We start from the raw sequence: 15807 nt of genomic DNA, 5'->3' as shown, positions 1-15807 counted from the left end.
ATAGAGTATTTTTTGTACATGTAGATCTAGATGACATGGGTGTTACGGGATGCCTTAGGGACAACTTGTTCTCAGTCTATAAACTGGTTAATAGATTTCTGTCTCATGTATTATTTAGTTTAATGATAAATGTGTCTAATAGCTGATATGTAGTGAACTTGCAAGTTAAGAATTGAAGAAGAAAAAATCTGTGCCCACAAAAGTTTAGTAATCAAGCATAGGAAAGAAATATGTTGCCGATGCTGGTGGCTTATTTATTAATATAATTTTTGTTTGAGTATATATTTAATTTTCATAATTCCTGTCATCACATGTTGTTGACCAGAAAGAGTAATAATTCTTAGTCAGTGGGATTTATGTATACAGGGTGTACATAAAGTCCGGGAACACTTTCAATTATTTATTGCACAAGAACCAAACATTGTACAGATATCATACGTATGTCATTTTAAAGAGAATCCCTGAAAGTTTTTTTTCCCCATGTACACCGCCACAGCGTAATTTGGTAATTTGCCGATAGTCTGCATTAGTCAGTGGATCGGCCGTGCTACAGAAGGAGACAGCTGTATCATGAAATTGCCTCCATGATCACCAGATCTGATGTATGTACCGCTACAACTATGTGATGTAGCAGAGCTCCGAGAGAGAATACAGGAAGCGACTGCCACAGTCGACGAGGCCATGCTGGGACGGGTATGGCAAGAATTCGGGTACTGTATTGACATCTGCCGGCTCACTCATGGTGCGCATATCGAATGTTTGTAAAAAAAAACTTTCAGAGTTTCTCTTCAGAATGCAATATGTATTATGACATCTGTACAATTTTTATTCTTGTGCAATAAATAATTGAAAGTGTTCCCGGACTTTACGTATACCCTGTATTATCCATTATGTGGTAGTTAATCAGATTGTGGTAGTTATTTATTATTTCTTTTATCCTTTCAGACTGATGGATCCATTGTATCTGGCATACAGTTAAAAGTTTCTTTGGCCAGGAGGCAGCCTGTCATACAGCCCATTAATGATGCATCATCATCTTCGGCATGGTCTACAATAGGTATTATATGGCAATTTTACCTCATCACCAAGCCTGAATTAGTCACGGGAAAAAATTATAGTTTTTTTCACTCTTCTTAATTTTATGTGAAGCCCCTTCCTCACCTTTGGTCAACAAAGATTACAGATATTACCTTCTTGAGATTTATATGTACGAATACACCTAAGCATTAATGATATGTTACGAATTATTGTGGTATCTTTATAAATGACAGGATTAGTTTACATTGCCAGTGCTATAAATTATGGTTTTATGATTACACCACTTGACAAAAGAGGTATCAGTGTGTGTACAAATATCATCTCAAACATTAGCTTAAAGAAAAAAGACAGGTCAGGATCAGACCAGAATAGGAAAAGAAGAATTCTGCATACAGGCAGCAGTCATGGGAAGGGTGTGGGCCAGCAGCTTCAGGAGAAATTAGGTGCAGGGTATCAGGTCACAAGTTTTGTGAAACCAAATGCTAGCCTTAGCCAGGTGACAGAAAACTTAGGTCAGGTATGCAGGGACTTTGAGAAGGAAGATCAGGTAATTATAGTTGGGGAAGCAGGAAACAGCCTGGCTATGAATCCAAGATGCAGTATTAGGAGTGATCTGGATAAAATAGGAGCAGAAACTGAGCACACAAATGTGGGGTTTGTGGAGGTCTTTCACTGCCATGATCAGCCCTGGGTAAACACTGCTGTAAGGCATGTTAACACTGAGCTGAACAGGATGCTCCAGACACTGGCAAAATCTCACATAAGTGTTGTTCCTGTAAATGCTATTGGTAGGTGGGGATACACTACACATGGCCTGCACCTCAGTAGGATGGGGAAAAGTAAGTTAGTTTCTCTACTAGCAGAAACTGTAAGGGGGTCCACAGTCACACAAGGGGTGTTCCCTGTGGTTAATGGGTCCAGACAGACAGGTTTTTTAGGTTAAAGCCAAAGTCCAGACAGATGACAATCAAGATAAATAGAATAAAAGAAACTTCACGTACAGTTAATAGGGGTAAAGCTAAGGGCAGTATCAACATACTTCATCAAAATATCAGAGGAATAAAAAATAAAGTATATGAGCTATTAGTGTGTTTAGATGATCTCAAAAATAAGAAAGAGATTATGTACTCTGTCTGTCTGAACACCATGTAACTGTGGGCATGGATAGTGTCAGTATAAGTGGGTATAATTTAGCATCTTACACTTGTAGATCTAGGATGGATAATGGAGGAGTTGCCATTTTTATAAAACAAGGGTATAAATGCAAAACTGTAGAAGTAAGCAAATTTTGTGTTGATCAGCACTTTGAGGTTTGTGCATATGAGCTTCAACTAGATAATGTAGTATTGATATTAGCAACAGTGTACAGGTCCCCATTAGGAGACTGGGAGCTGTTCATAAAAAAGTTTGACTCCCTATTATGCTGTCTGTCAGACAAAAAGAAGAAGTTATTAATCTGTGGTGATTTCAGTGTAAACTTTCTAAGCAATTCTGATAGGAAAAGTGAACTAGAAGTGTTATTAACAACATATAACTTAGAATCAGTGATCAATTTCCCTACACATATAGCTCAGGACAGTATCATGCTAATAGATAATGTATTTGTACAGAAAGAGGATGTAAAACAAACATGTGCTTTCCCTGTGGTAAATGGATTGTCAGACCATGATGCACAACTGATTAACTTACAAAACCAAGTAGGGTGTACAGTTCAGAAACCATTAAGTAAAAGTGTGAGGTCACTCAACCCAATATCTATCCAACACTTCAGAGAAATCTTAAGAAATGTTAATTGGGGAGATGTATATAATGAGACAAATGCTAATGATAAGTGTGCAGTAGCCACCAGAACGATCGCGGGAGGCACACATTGCCACGGCATGTCACGGACAGTAATTGCCGCAAGTAAAGTCCCGTCCACCAGAGGGCACGCGTGAATTCAACCGTGCCCTCTGCCGACGGAAGGGCACGCATGAATTCAGCCGTGCCCTCTGCCGACGTAACAACAACAACTCAGACAGCACGGGCCGTGCCCAGTCAGTTTTAGATCGATCGGGCATGCCTAGCAGACAGTTCCTGGTCTAGACTATGTGAAGTGCGACGGACCACGTGAATCATGTTACTACACAATTGGCGACAAGTAGGGTTGTTCTTTCACGTGTTGCGTCATTGTTCTGGTTTTGCAGCTTATCCACGGCATGGAGGATTTAGTGCGGGTTTTGGTTGAGCAGCAGACGGAGCTCATGGTAATCTTGAAACAAGCACTTCCGGCGTTGCTCTCCACGCAGTCTGCTCCAGTGCCATTCCCTCCTCTCTTTCCCCCATATGACGAGACGGCGGAGGATTGGGATGCATAAGAACATTGTCTTCGGCAGCATTTCCAGGCATTTCATGTTGCCGATGTGGAGGTATGTCGTGCTCTTTTCTTGTCATGGATATCTCCCTCGCTGTATCAAGTTTTGCGGCAGCTAACACCGTTGCAGGAACCCTCGTCCTTGTCTTTTGATGCATTGTGTTCTTTGCTGTATTCATATTATTGCCGCTGCATGCATGTTGTGGCAGCTAGGCTCGAGTTCTATCAATGCAAGAAACAGCCCCATCAGTCTTACCGGGCATGGGCCGCTACCCTGCACGGTCTTAGTCGCAAGTGACATTTTGTCACGGAGCAGTCACGAGAGTCGTATGGCCACGTTATGGTGTGCGACATCATTGTTCATTTGGCCCCTGATAGGGAGGTCCGGCAATGGGCCCTGCAGTTGGAAGACCCTTCCCTTGAGGAAATCCTGTCGATTGCTCAATCGTATGAAGTCTCTCACGCCACAGGTCAACAGTTGGAAGCGTGGTGCGACGTCGCGGCGGTTCAGGGCAGCACGGCCGCGTCCACTGTGTCCGGGGTGGATGACGTACAAGCAGTTCAATCCAGCCGTTACGGCACTCCCGCACGGCGCGTAAACAGAGTTCCGGCCGCCGTCCCCTGTTACCGTCCTGTGCATCGTGCTATATACATCATGATTGGTCAGAGTGCCCCCAGCGTTGGGCCGTTTGTCGCAAATGTAATAAAAAAGGACACATTGCTTAAGTTTGCCGCTCAGCCTCAAAAGAATTGAAGGAAGCAGGTACAGAGGACATGGACGTTGACATTCAGGAAGTTTCATCGGGTCAGGCTCCCGACGCATCGGCTCACAAACTCTTTATCAAGGTGTCGGTTCGGTCGCGCTGATTACAACTGCAAGTCGATACAGGTGCGGCAGTTTCCTTGTTGAATGCACAAACTTACTCTGACCTTGGGTCGCCCCCATTGGCACCAGTTTACCGAAGTTTCCGCGGTTATGGTAAACAGTTCATTCCCCTACTGGGTCAATTCACGACTGATGTTACTTACAAATCAGTCACTCGTCCTCTTACTTTTATTGTTGTCAGTGATGCGAGCTCCGCTAACCTATTTGGATTGGATGCCTTTCAACAGGGTGTATACGACCTGGGACAACCGGGAAATCCGGGAAAAACCCGGGAATTTTTTCATCCGGGAGAAAACCGGGAAAAACCCGGGAATTTTTCGGAATTCCGGGAATTTTTCATTGTTTTAGCTTTCAGTTAAATTTTTTTAATTTTGGCTGCAGAATTGATTCTCTAGCAAAGAATGTTATTGTATCCTGCTGCTGGAGAATGATACTGCAGCAATAAAATATAAACAAGAGGGGAAAAAAATAAAACTTTAGTGACAAAGGAAATGTGCAATTTACAACAACAAAAAACCGTGCACGCACAAGCGTTTGCAAATAGCAAAAATATGTCAAAGGCCGTAGGGCGCAGACTAATTCTTCGTAACAATAAACTGCATGCTATGAGCATGACGTCACAACTGTTCACATTAGGTTCGTTTGACCAATTGCCAGCGGTCTGTTGCGCATGCGCATTTGACTCGCGTATTAAGCAGTACCTTCTCCCGCTACTTGAAGTTTGGCTGTTTGCTGTATCGGTAGCAGCAGCAACCAGCCAGATGCAAACGAGAAAATTTTTTCTCGTGCGCCCTAGCTGCCAGATTCACGCTTGCACAGAGTTGTAGTGGGGAGGGGTAAACCTCCACGTGACACGTGTTTACGTTAAGTGATTTCACTGCTTCTCTTCGTGTACAGCTCCCAAGTCAAATGAAAACAAAACGGATTTCTGTGGCCGGGAGCTATCAAGTGAAGTAAAATACATTCACATAATTACGGAGAGCAGAAATATATTATTAATTTCAGTTTTCTGATTTTATTTTATTTCCAAGTTCGTAGCAGTCAAGCATTAATCGCCTTGCAGAACAGTGAAGTTATTTTTGCAAGTTTGCTAAAGAAATTTAGCTTTATTAATCTTTCCGCTGAGGCAATCATTTTATTTGAAACGAAGTGTTTCATTCTACAGTATTGGCTAGTTCCAACTTTTCGCTGAATTTCAAGTGCACGTTATCATCTTCTGCCATATATGGCATTATGCCGTAATATAGAACCAAAAATGAGATCGTAGAGTACTGGTACTCCAAGAAAATTTACATCCCAAAAACCACACTGAGAAGCTTAATATCAGATGGGACCTACTTCATTGTGAATCTGGAAAAAGCCAATTCACACTTCAAGCCGAATTATGCATTTTAGTATGGTTTACGAAATTCCGATGCTCTTTGCAGCACCCTCTGATGCCCTGTTTCTTTTACGGTGTAATGTAAGCTCTTTTAGTGCTTTATACAAACGAACATACGGGCTTCCTACACCACTGCAGTTGCACACGCACAATAATGCCTGTTTTCTGGCACTCTCTGGAAACATAAATCGAACCTATTTCTAAGTCTTTGGATAGTATTGCGAACGGTGGTTAGAAAAGCATTACTTTCAAAGTAAATTTCTTTTTACGCAAGATGATTTATGTTACGTGTGAGAAAGTGGGATGGATATCTAAATCACAGAGTGTTCGAAACTGAACAGTTTGAGGACCAGCCACTTACAAGAATTTCGAGCCAAGACATTTATGTCATAGTTTTAAATTTACTGGCACATTTGTGTGATGTATCTTAAAATATAACACACGCAAAAAAGATCAATATTACATGTGAAAGCTTAGCTTCTGTTGTAGCGTGTTAATCTTAGAGACTAATATTATATGTGAAAGCTTAGCTTTTCTTGTAGATATACGGTACTGTGTACATTAATGTAAACCGTTAACTTTTCCTCTTGCGTGTTCGCGCTATGTAACCAGTGATCTTGCTATTGGCTGACTATAACATGTGTCCTATGCTCTGAATAGCTGCTGCCATCGGCTGACGAGATCTCGTGGCTTGAGATATGACCCGCTTACAAAAGGACATCGCAACCTCGGTTTCAACGCTCCGCAAACTAACGCGCTGTGTTTGGTGTAATTCGAATTTATACTTTCGTAACACGAAAATGTGGAACGTATATGTTGCTGCAAATCTTTCCAACACTTCTCTCCTTCTTTTTAAATTAAAAGTCTCTCCAAAACTTCTCTGCCCGTATTTTCTTTTTTTTTTCCGGGAAGTTCTACGCGATTGTATAAAACGTTAACCATTCAAAGAATTGATAAGTTTTACAGTTCCGAGGGAAAATCTACGGAAAACCTACTGTCATTTAGCACAGAAAAAGCATATTTTCGCCCGGGAAAAAGCGTATTTTTTAAACGGGATATCCGGGAGAAATCCGGGAATAATCCGGGAATTTTTTTTCCTTGTCCCCGTATACACCCTGTTCAAGCTTTTGGTTTTTCTATCGCAGATGCCATACAGTTGGTCTCCAAAGACGTTCCCTACCAATCATTGGAATCTTTGACCTCTGACTTTCAGGATGTCTTTGAGGAGGGCCTGGGGGCGTGTTTCAGACTTAGAAGCTCACTTCACTTTGAAGGCGTTTGCTCACCCACGTTTTCTATGCGCGAGGCAGATCCCCTTGGCTCTCCGACCTCAGGTAAAAGCAGAGCGACCGGCTGACAGCCCTCGGGGCCATTCTTCCCATTTCTTCTAGTGAGTGGGCTTCGCCCCTCGTTATTGTCAGGAAACCCTCGGGAAAATTACGTCTTTGTGGTGATTTCAAGGCCACCATTAATTCCCAATTGGTGGTGGACACCTGTCCCTTGCTTCGTTCTGATGAATTGTTCTCCGCCTTGGCGAGAGGCCAATATTTTTCAAAAACCAATCTTTCGGAGGCTTATCATCAGATACCACTTGATGAGGACTCCAAACGGCTGGCGGTCATCAACACCCCATTTCGCCTTTACCAATACCAGCGGTTGGCCTTCGGAATATCCAGTGCCCCATGGCGATATTTCAGCGTTATCTTGAGCATGTCATGTCGACAATACCTCATTGTATTAATTACCTGGACGACATAATTGTCACAGGCTGCAGCACGAAGGAACACTTGCACAACCTTCGAACACTCTTTCTCAAATTCAGGTCCGTGGGCCTGCGTTGCAACCTGCGTAAGTCGAACTTCCTCCAACTGTCCATTGAGTATGTGGGCTACACCATCTCTCGGCACGGCGTCCAGCCGCTAGGAAGTTTGGTCCAAGGTATCGTCGACCTTCCGCAGCCTGCTTCGCTGAAGGAGTTACAAGCTTTTTTAGGAAAGATTGCCTATTACCACCGGTTCATTCCCAGGGCTTCCACCATAGCCTGCCCCCTGTACTGCCTTCTGCACAAGGGTGTTCCTTTTGATTGGTCGCTGGCATGCGAGCGCGCATTCATTTCGTTGAAGGGCCTCCTCACGTCAGCACCTTGTTTGGCTACTTTTGACCCAATAAGTCGTTGGCCCTGGCTACAGATGCTTCACAGTATGGGGTGGGGGTGGTCCTGGCCCATCGCAACGCAGATGGCTCCGAGCAGCCTCTGGCATTTGCATCTAAAACTCTTAGTCCCGTGCAGGCCCATTACTCACAGGTGGAAAAAGAGGCTTTGGCCATTGTCTACGCTGTTACCAAGTTTCACCCTTTCTTGTATGGTACGAAGTTTCAGTTAATCACTGACCATAAGCCATTAATATCGTTATTTGGCCCCGCCTCTCAGATTTTGGATAGGGCGGTCCAGAGACTGCAGCACTAGGCCTTGTCCCTCTCTAAGTACCACTATGACATTCATTTTTGCCCTAGTGGACAGCATGCCAATGCCGGCGCTCTTTCCCATCTTCCGGTGGGCCCAGATCCTAAATTCGATCAGGAGGAGATTATGTGTTTTCATTTGGATGTGGCGTCCCGCCAAACGGTTGATGGCTTCCCGATCACTAGTTCTAGAGTCGCCAGGAAAACGGCAGCTGACCCGGTTCTCCGGCAAGTAGTTCACCTCGTTCAACAGGGGTGGTCGTCCCGACCTCCTGGCCAGCCTCTGACCCTCTTCATAATTATTTTGTTCTACGAGACCACCTCTCAGTCTTGGAAGGAGTTCTCCTTCTGGCTACCGATGATACAGTTCCTCGCATGGTTGTTCCTGCAAGTTTGCGAAGGGAGGTCCTCACGTTATTACATGAAGGGCACTGGGGTGTTTCCCATACTAAAACCTTGGCTCACAGACATGTGTATTGGCCCGGTATTGACAGAGAAATTTAGCACTTGGTGGCCGCATGTTCCCAGTGTGCGAGCCAACAGTTGTCTCCCAGGTCAGCATTCTCTTCATGGCCGCCTGCAACCTAGGCATGGGAACGTGTTCACATAGATTTTGTGGGCCCGTTTCTCAATGGCTTTTGGCTCATTGTCATTGATGCTTATTCCTGATTCACATATGTGGTTCGCTGCTCCTCAACCACTTCACAAGTTGCAATCCAGGCACTTGCAAAAATCTTTTCTGTGGAAGGTCTGCCAGTCACCTGGTATCGGACAATGGACCTCAGTTTATTTCACATGCCTTCCAGGATTTTTGTAGGCGCTTCGGTATTCGGGACGTTTGCTCTCCCCCCCTTTCATCCATAATCGAATGGGGAAGCCGAGCACATGGTGCGCACATTTAAGACGCAGATGAAAAAGTATGTGCATGAATTTCCTGCGGGGAAAGCGTTGACGTTTTTCCTGATGGCATACCGGAGCACTCCGATGGGAGAATGCAGCCCCGCAGAGCTCCTCCATGGGCGCCAACCTAGGACTGTGCTGCACCTCCTCCGGCCTGGTCCTCGCCAGTCTTCGCAAAACGGTGTACCCGTCTTTCCACCGGGTATGTCGGACTGGGCACGTGGGTTTGGTCGCAATCCATGTTGGATACCGGCGGTGGTCCTGTGCCACCATGGCTGCCAGCTCTATACCTTGCAGGCGGAGGAGCAGGAGGTACGTCATCACCAAAATCAGCTACGTCCACATTTGGGCACCCACCCTCCAACCCCTTGGGCACCGGCTTCCCCATTGCCAGCATCCGTGTTTTTTCTCAGGGGACACTACCGCCCCTCCCTCCTGTGCCTCCACCACACTGTGATGGTTCTCAGCCTTGGCGGCCTCCAGTAGCTCCAGCACCGGCATTGCCATCATTAGAGATGCCCCGGCGAGAGCCGGCCCCCCTCACAGTCCCGGTTTCTCAGGAGGCTGGTTCACCTCTGGTTGTGCCTTCCCCTTCGTCCCCACCACTGGGTCTTGCTCCTCCCAAGGTGGAACGGGATCCGGAGTTCAACAGCTTGTCGCCCGTTCTGTCCTGGGCTCCGGTGGTGGGACGACGGGGGCCTCTTCATGTGGGTCACTTTGAACCGTATTCAAAGGTTCCGGCTCAAGGGTTGGCAGATCCCCCCGACTCTGGCATTCCAATGGACGTGGAGGTCATTGCTACTGCACGACGCTCCACCTTCCGACGCAGTGGATCACAATGGCTTCACTCCCCAAAGGAGGAGGAGTGCAGTAGCCACCAGAACGATCGCGGGAGGCACACATCGGCACGGCGTGTAACGGACAGTAGTTTCCGCAAGTAAAGTCCTGTCCACCAGAGGGCACGTGAGAATTCGGCTGCACCCTCTGCCAGCGGAACAACAACAACTCAGATAGCATGGGCCGTGCCCAGTCAGTTTTACATCAGGCATGCCTAGCAGGCAGTCCCCAGTCTAGACTATGTGAAGTGCGACGGACCACGTGAATCGTGTTACTACAAAGTGCAATATATTTCTTGATAAATTTATATCCCTCTTTGAACATTGTTTCCCAAAGGAAATTACTAAGTGTAACATCACACACTTTTCAAAGAAACCTTGGATTACTACAGGTATTAAAGTGTCTTCAGAAAGAAAAAGAAATATGAGACAGCAGGAACTAGTAAAGATCCAGAAGTAGTTTTACACTATAAAAATTATTGTAACATACTGAGAAAAGTTGTAAGGAAATCAAGAAATATGTATGTTAGAGAAGAAATAAAGAACTTTGGCGATAAAATCAAATCAATATGGAATGTTGTTGGAGGGGAGACAGGAAAAGTAATCACTGGGGTAGGTTGTATTACTGTTAAAGAGAACGAGACCATCCTAACCAACAGTACACAAGAAGCTAATGTAGTTAACAACCATTTCTTAAGTGTAGTAGAAAAAAATTGGTGAGAACAGTTCAAAAGAAAAAGCTAGGCTGTACATGGAAGAGTCTGTTTTGAAAAACTTTAGTCAGATTAAGTTTCACCTAACAACCTCTTGTGAAATAAGTAAAATTATTAAATCTCTGAAAAATAAGTGTTCTTTTGGAATAGATGACATCTCTAATAAGATATTAAAACAATGTGGAGCAATTACAGCTGATGTTCTGAGTCACATATGTAATGCATCACTAACTCAAGGTATTTTCTCAGACAGGTTAAAATGTGCCATTGTCAGGCCTCTCTACAAAAGGGGGGACACCACAGATATCAATAATTATCGGCCAGTATCCTTGCTTACAGCATTCTAAAAAATCTTCGAAAAAATAATGTACTCAAGAGTGGTTAGCCATCTCAACAGTAATGGGATACTTAGTAAATCACAGTTCGGATTTCAAAAATGCTGTTCCACTGAGACAGCAATATACAGTTTCACTGTCCACATAATAGTCTTTAAATAGTAAAATGCCACCAATAGGAATTTTCTGTGACTTGTCCAAAGCATTTGATTGTGTGAACCATGACATTATGTTACAGAAATTACAATTCTATGGTATAAATGGAATAACATATGAGTGGTGTAAGTCGTACCTACTGAACAGGAAGCAAAAAGTTTCCTTATATGGGTCAAGTGATTTAAATAAGTTTGCCACTTCATCTAACTGGGATTAAATTACATTAGGTGTTCCACAGGGTTCAATCATGGGTCCCCTTCTGTTCTCGATATGTGTGAACGACCTCCCTTCCTATCTGAAACAGGAAGCTGAACTGTCACTGTTTGCTAATGGAACAAGCATCATTATTAATCCAGTAAAAGAAAGTCAAATTGAAAGTGATACAAATAACGTGTTTGAAAAAGTCATTAATTGGTTTTCTGCAAATAGGTTTGCTCTAAACTTTGAAAAAACACACTACATCCAATTTTCTGCTGCGAAAAGTACAATTCCTTCAATAAATATAACACATCAACAGAAATGAGTAGACAGGGTAGAGCATACTAAGTTTTTGGGTGTACATATAAATGAGAATCTTAATTGGAAAATTCATATTTTGGATCTCCTAAAATGACTAGGTTCAGCAACTTTTGGAATCAGAATAATTGCCAATTTTGAGGATATAGAAATTAGTAAGCTAACATACTTTGCATACTTTCACTCTCTGATGTCATACTGAATAATATTTTGGGGTAACTCAACATTTAGACAAAAAGTATTCACTGCTCAAAAGAAAGGGGTTAAATAATGTGTGGGGTTCATAGTTGCACATCTTGTAGGCATCTTTTTAAATGATTGGGAATTCTTACAACAGCCTCACAATACATCTACTCACTAATGAAATTTGTTCTCAACAACATGGACCAGATTAAAAACAACAGTGACATTCCTGATTATAATACCAGAAAAAAGAAAGACTTACACTATCCTTTGCTCAACCTATCTTTGGCACGGAAAGGGGTAAAATATGCTGCTGTAAAAATTTTCGACAAATTACCAGATGAAATAAGGTGTCTGACAGACAGCAGTAATGGCTTCAAAAATAAATTGAAATCATATCTCCTTGACAACTCCTATACCATAGATGAATTCTTGAATAGGAATAAATAAATCTATAAATATAATATATGCATTTTGTGCCATTTAAGGGAATGTGGTAAATAATAGAAATATTAATCTTTAACTATGTATTGTAATATATACATATTAAAAATTTTTGTTTCATATGTGCGTTTCTTGTGCACTTGACATGTTCCACATCATAACGGCTACCATACCGTGTGATTGATCAATGGAACAAACAACCAACTAACTAACTAACTAACATTAATGCTCTCAGGAGACACGCATCTGCTACCAGTCCTTATCCTCAACCCCTTGCCATACTGAGAAGAGGAGAGGGATTCATTTCTTAATGAGCTCACAGCTACCACCTTCAAAAGTGTCATATATCACTGAATGTTCTGTATTGTTATTCTGACTATTATTCTGACTAATCAAATTCTGTGTTGATGGCATTTATCTCATACCAAAAATCGTACATCTATATCATACATTTCACTCATGTTCTAAATTCACAATTCAATTAAACTTCAGAACTGTGTTAATTGTTTTCTTTGGACTATATTGTTTTCCAAACTGTTCCTAAGTTTCATCACATTCAACAGATAACATTTTGAATATACATTTTTTATAATTTTTTCTTGATTTATGCAAACCAGCATATTACTAGTACAAAAGTTTAGACTGTAACCTTAGCGAACCTGTGTCTTATTATTCAGATTAGAAATCCAATAGGTAATATGTTTTGAAATGAAAATAACTATACAAAACATAAATTGGAACATAGAGTGGGAAATGGTTCTCTGAAAATTTCCTCCTTCAATCTCTTAGCATGAGCTCAAGGACCTAATGGCTTTGTTAAATGAGCACAAAAGCTGTTAAGTTTAACATAAGGTTAATTAAATGTACAGATGGTTAACTTGCAACCTGTGTAACTTTTTGTTTCATTTTCTAATATTTTCTCTGTTTTTGTACAGAATTTGGAGAGTTAGACTAAATATGTAGTACAATATTTTTCGTTTGTTGAAGAATATCTGGCTGTATTTAAGAAAGGGCCTTATAGTCCCAATCCTGGCTGTCAACAAAGGGCACAAATGATACAGACAAATAAAAACAACTGAATCAATATTTCTACTTTGTTTGTTCAAGTATTCAGTATGTTTTAAGTTACATGCTGATTTAAGTCCTCTTTCTTGCTGTTGAAAAATAGTCAGTACATGTATTTAGCTTTTGTCATTCTTTAATGCTGCATATGTTATTGCTCACTGTAAATTCATCATTTCTACAAATGCATCATTTTTACAGCTGCCAGCCATTCCCAGAAAGGAAGCCATAAGGACAAACGGGAAATAGTTACCTACGATGATGACGACATATTTGGATGAATACTTCTTCTGTGAGGCATTGTATGCTGTTGCTGGCTTATGTATATTAACAGAGAATTTTATTGCTGTGAATTGTGTAAATATCAAACTTTTTGATATGTTTTAAATTGCCTACAGGAAACTGTGGTTGTTTAAGTTGTACAGTCATATGTCATTTTGAAATCTTATAAAATTTTATTAAACTGATATTTATTTCTATTCAGGCACATGAAGAAAATGAAAACTTCCTGTAGGTGACTGCTTTACATTAGAATAGCTATACCTTTGTTCTGTAGGTCCTCAAGGATGTAGAACATGTCACAAAACAAGAATATGTAATACATATTTACAAAAATAGGAGAGGGGCATCCTTCCACAGAACCTAATTGAAATGGTCCGCAGTGCTCAGTTACAACATGTTGTAGAGCAAGGATGTTAGCTTCCAAATAAAATGTGCTTCATACAGTCTATATTATTTTTTGGTAGCGCCACAGTGCATTTTGAGTTTTATTCCCTCACCTTCAGGTGGATAGGCTTGTTACCCTATGCAGTGATGTTGAACTACAGTGTTTTACATCCTTTGTTTCACATTCATTACATCTCTTGGGCCTTAAAAAAAGTGAGTGGGACTCTGTGCATTTTGATTCCCTCCAGTAAGGGCAGTGACAATTCCTTAACGTTACAGAGCCATGACATCAAGTAACATTGGAGAAAAGTGACCATAGTAAACCAAATATGTTACCTATAGAAAGCCAACTAGGTCACAAGGTAATGAGTCATTAACTGAATATAAAATGTTGTAATCGTGACCGGAGAAAGCGCGGTGGGACCAAACAGAGAGCGGCCCGTGAACAAACAAATGAACGGAAAGGACAGGCATGAAACAACGATGGACGATCGAGAGAGACCTTACAATGACAACACGCAAGAAGCAACAGAGTGACAGAGACAACCAAATGAATCCAAGACGTCCACTAGTAATGAAAACAAAGAATGGTAAACATGCTGTCCGTCGTCGAGGCGATATGTCAAGACGCATACAACGAATAGACTTGCTCGCTGAGCGAGAGGCAGGAGCTTAAATACATGATTGGGGGTGCCGCCATTGGCCACTGGTACTACGTGTTCCACTGTGGCGCCCTCACACTAAATGTGGGCCAGGAGACGCCCGCCGCCACGGCTTATGGCACGATGGTGCAGAGACCTCTAGGGGTCTTCGATGTCCATGACATCTGGTGCGGATTCAAATTCTGCTGCGCGCGGTACCAGAAAAAGACTTCATTGATCCAGAATGACACATTTTGGCATATGCCATTATCAGATAACCCTAGCACTGAAGTCTATTCATTCTGGTTAGGTTAATATCATATAACTAGTAGGTCTATTTGTTACCTTCAGTGCTAGGATTATCTGATGATGGCATAAGCCAAAACACATCATTTTCGACCAATAAAGTCATTTTGTATTCGGTTAATGACTCATTACCTTGTGACCTACTGAGCTTTCAACAGACTACATATATAATCCCTTGACAGAGAAAAGAATGTTAGTACTGATACTGATATGGTGATTGAGCTTCACCAGTTGTTGTGGTTCGACTGTTGCCAGCAACACTGCTCCCTGCCATAATTAGAAACTTAGGATCAAAAAGTTCCACTGTTCGAACTGCAGTGCCATGAAGACACTTGCCCATGGTCGTATGTCCAGGCTTCTTACTCCAGCCAGATTCCATGTGGATGCCATCAGAAAGAAATTGTTATGGAACTGTTTGTAAACTGGGCATTTATTCTGGCAGAACTTTTTCATTTATTTTATTGATGACTTTGCTATTCTACAGCTATCATGTCTATGTATTTTTCTCAGAAGACCCTAATAGATATAAAATAGACTTCAAACAAGAAGCTGAAAGATGTCTGTCTGATGACTCCTACTCTAGAAAAATATCTGAATGTGTAATAATATAGTGTATGGAAAGAAAGGTAGCTTAGGGCAATCATTTATAATGTCACGTTGCCATTTCTTTTTACTGAGGAAGTGCAATGTATTTGTTAACTGAGTCGAGACTGCAATTATGATCCATGGAATATGCAAATAACCAACTCCATACTTCAAGTGCATTTTGTCTTGGATTTAATAAATTTTGTTATACAGACATCACAGTAAGAGACTACAAATCTACAAGAAATCACCATGAAAAAAGCATTATAGGAACTATATTTCTAAAAAGAAAGATGATGAGACTTACCAAACAAAAGCGCTGGCAGGTCGATAGACACACAAA

General features: G+C 41.9%; 1 protein-coding gene across 1 annotated transcript in view; it reads left to right on the top strand.

Moving 5' to 3' along the window:
- LOC126188702 (negative elongation factor E) overlaps positions 1–15587 on the top strand; it is a 69231-nt gene extending 53644 nt beyond the window's left edge. Inside the window, exons 5-6 of the mRNA XM_049930313.1 lie at positions 946–1057; positions 13468–15587. Coding sequence (XP_049786270.1) covers positions 946–1057; positions 13468–13547 — 192 coding nt within the window. The 3' untranslated portion in view covers positions 13548–15587. The remainder of the gene's footprint in view (positions 1–945; positions 1058–13467) is intronic.
- Positions 15588–15807: the final 220 nt, after the last annotated feature.

The sequence above is a fragment of the Schistocerca cancellata genome, chromosome 1 (genome assembly GCF_023864275.1).
Source record: "Schistocerca cancellata isolate TAMUIC-IGC-003103 chromosome 1, iqSchCanc2.1, whole genome shotgun sequence".
Classification (NCBI taxonomy): Eukaryota; Metazoa; Arthropoda; class Insecta; order Orthoptera; family Acrididae; genus Schistocerca; species Schistocerca cancellata.
This window is presented reverse-complemented; position numbering and strand designations above follow the sequence as displayed.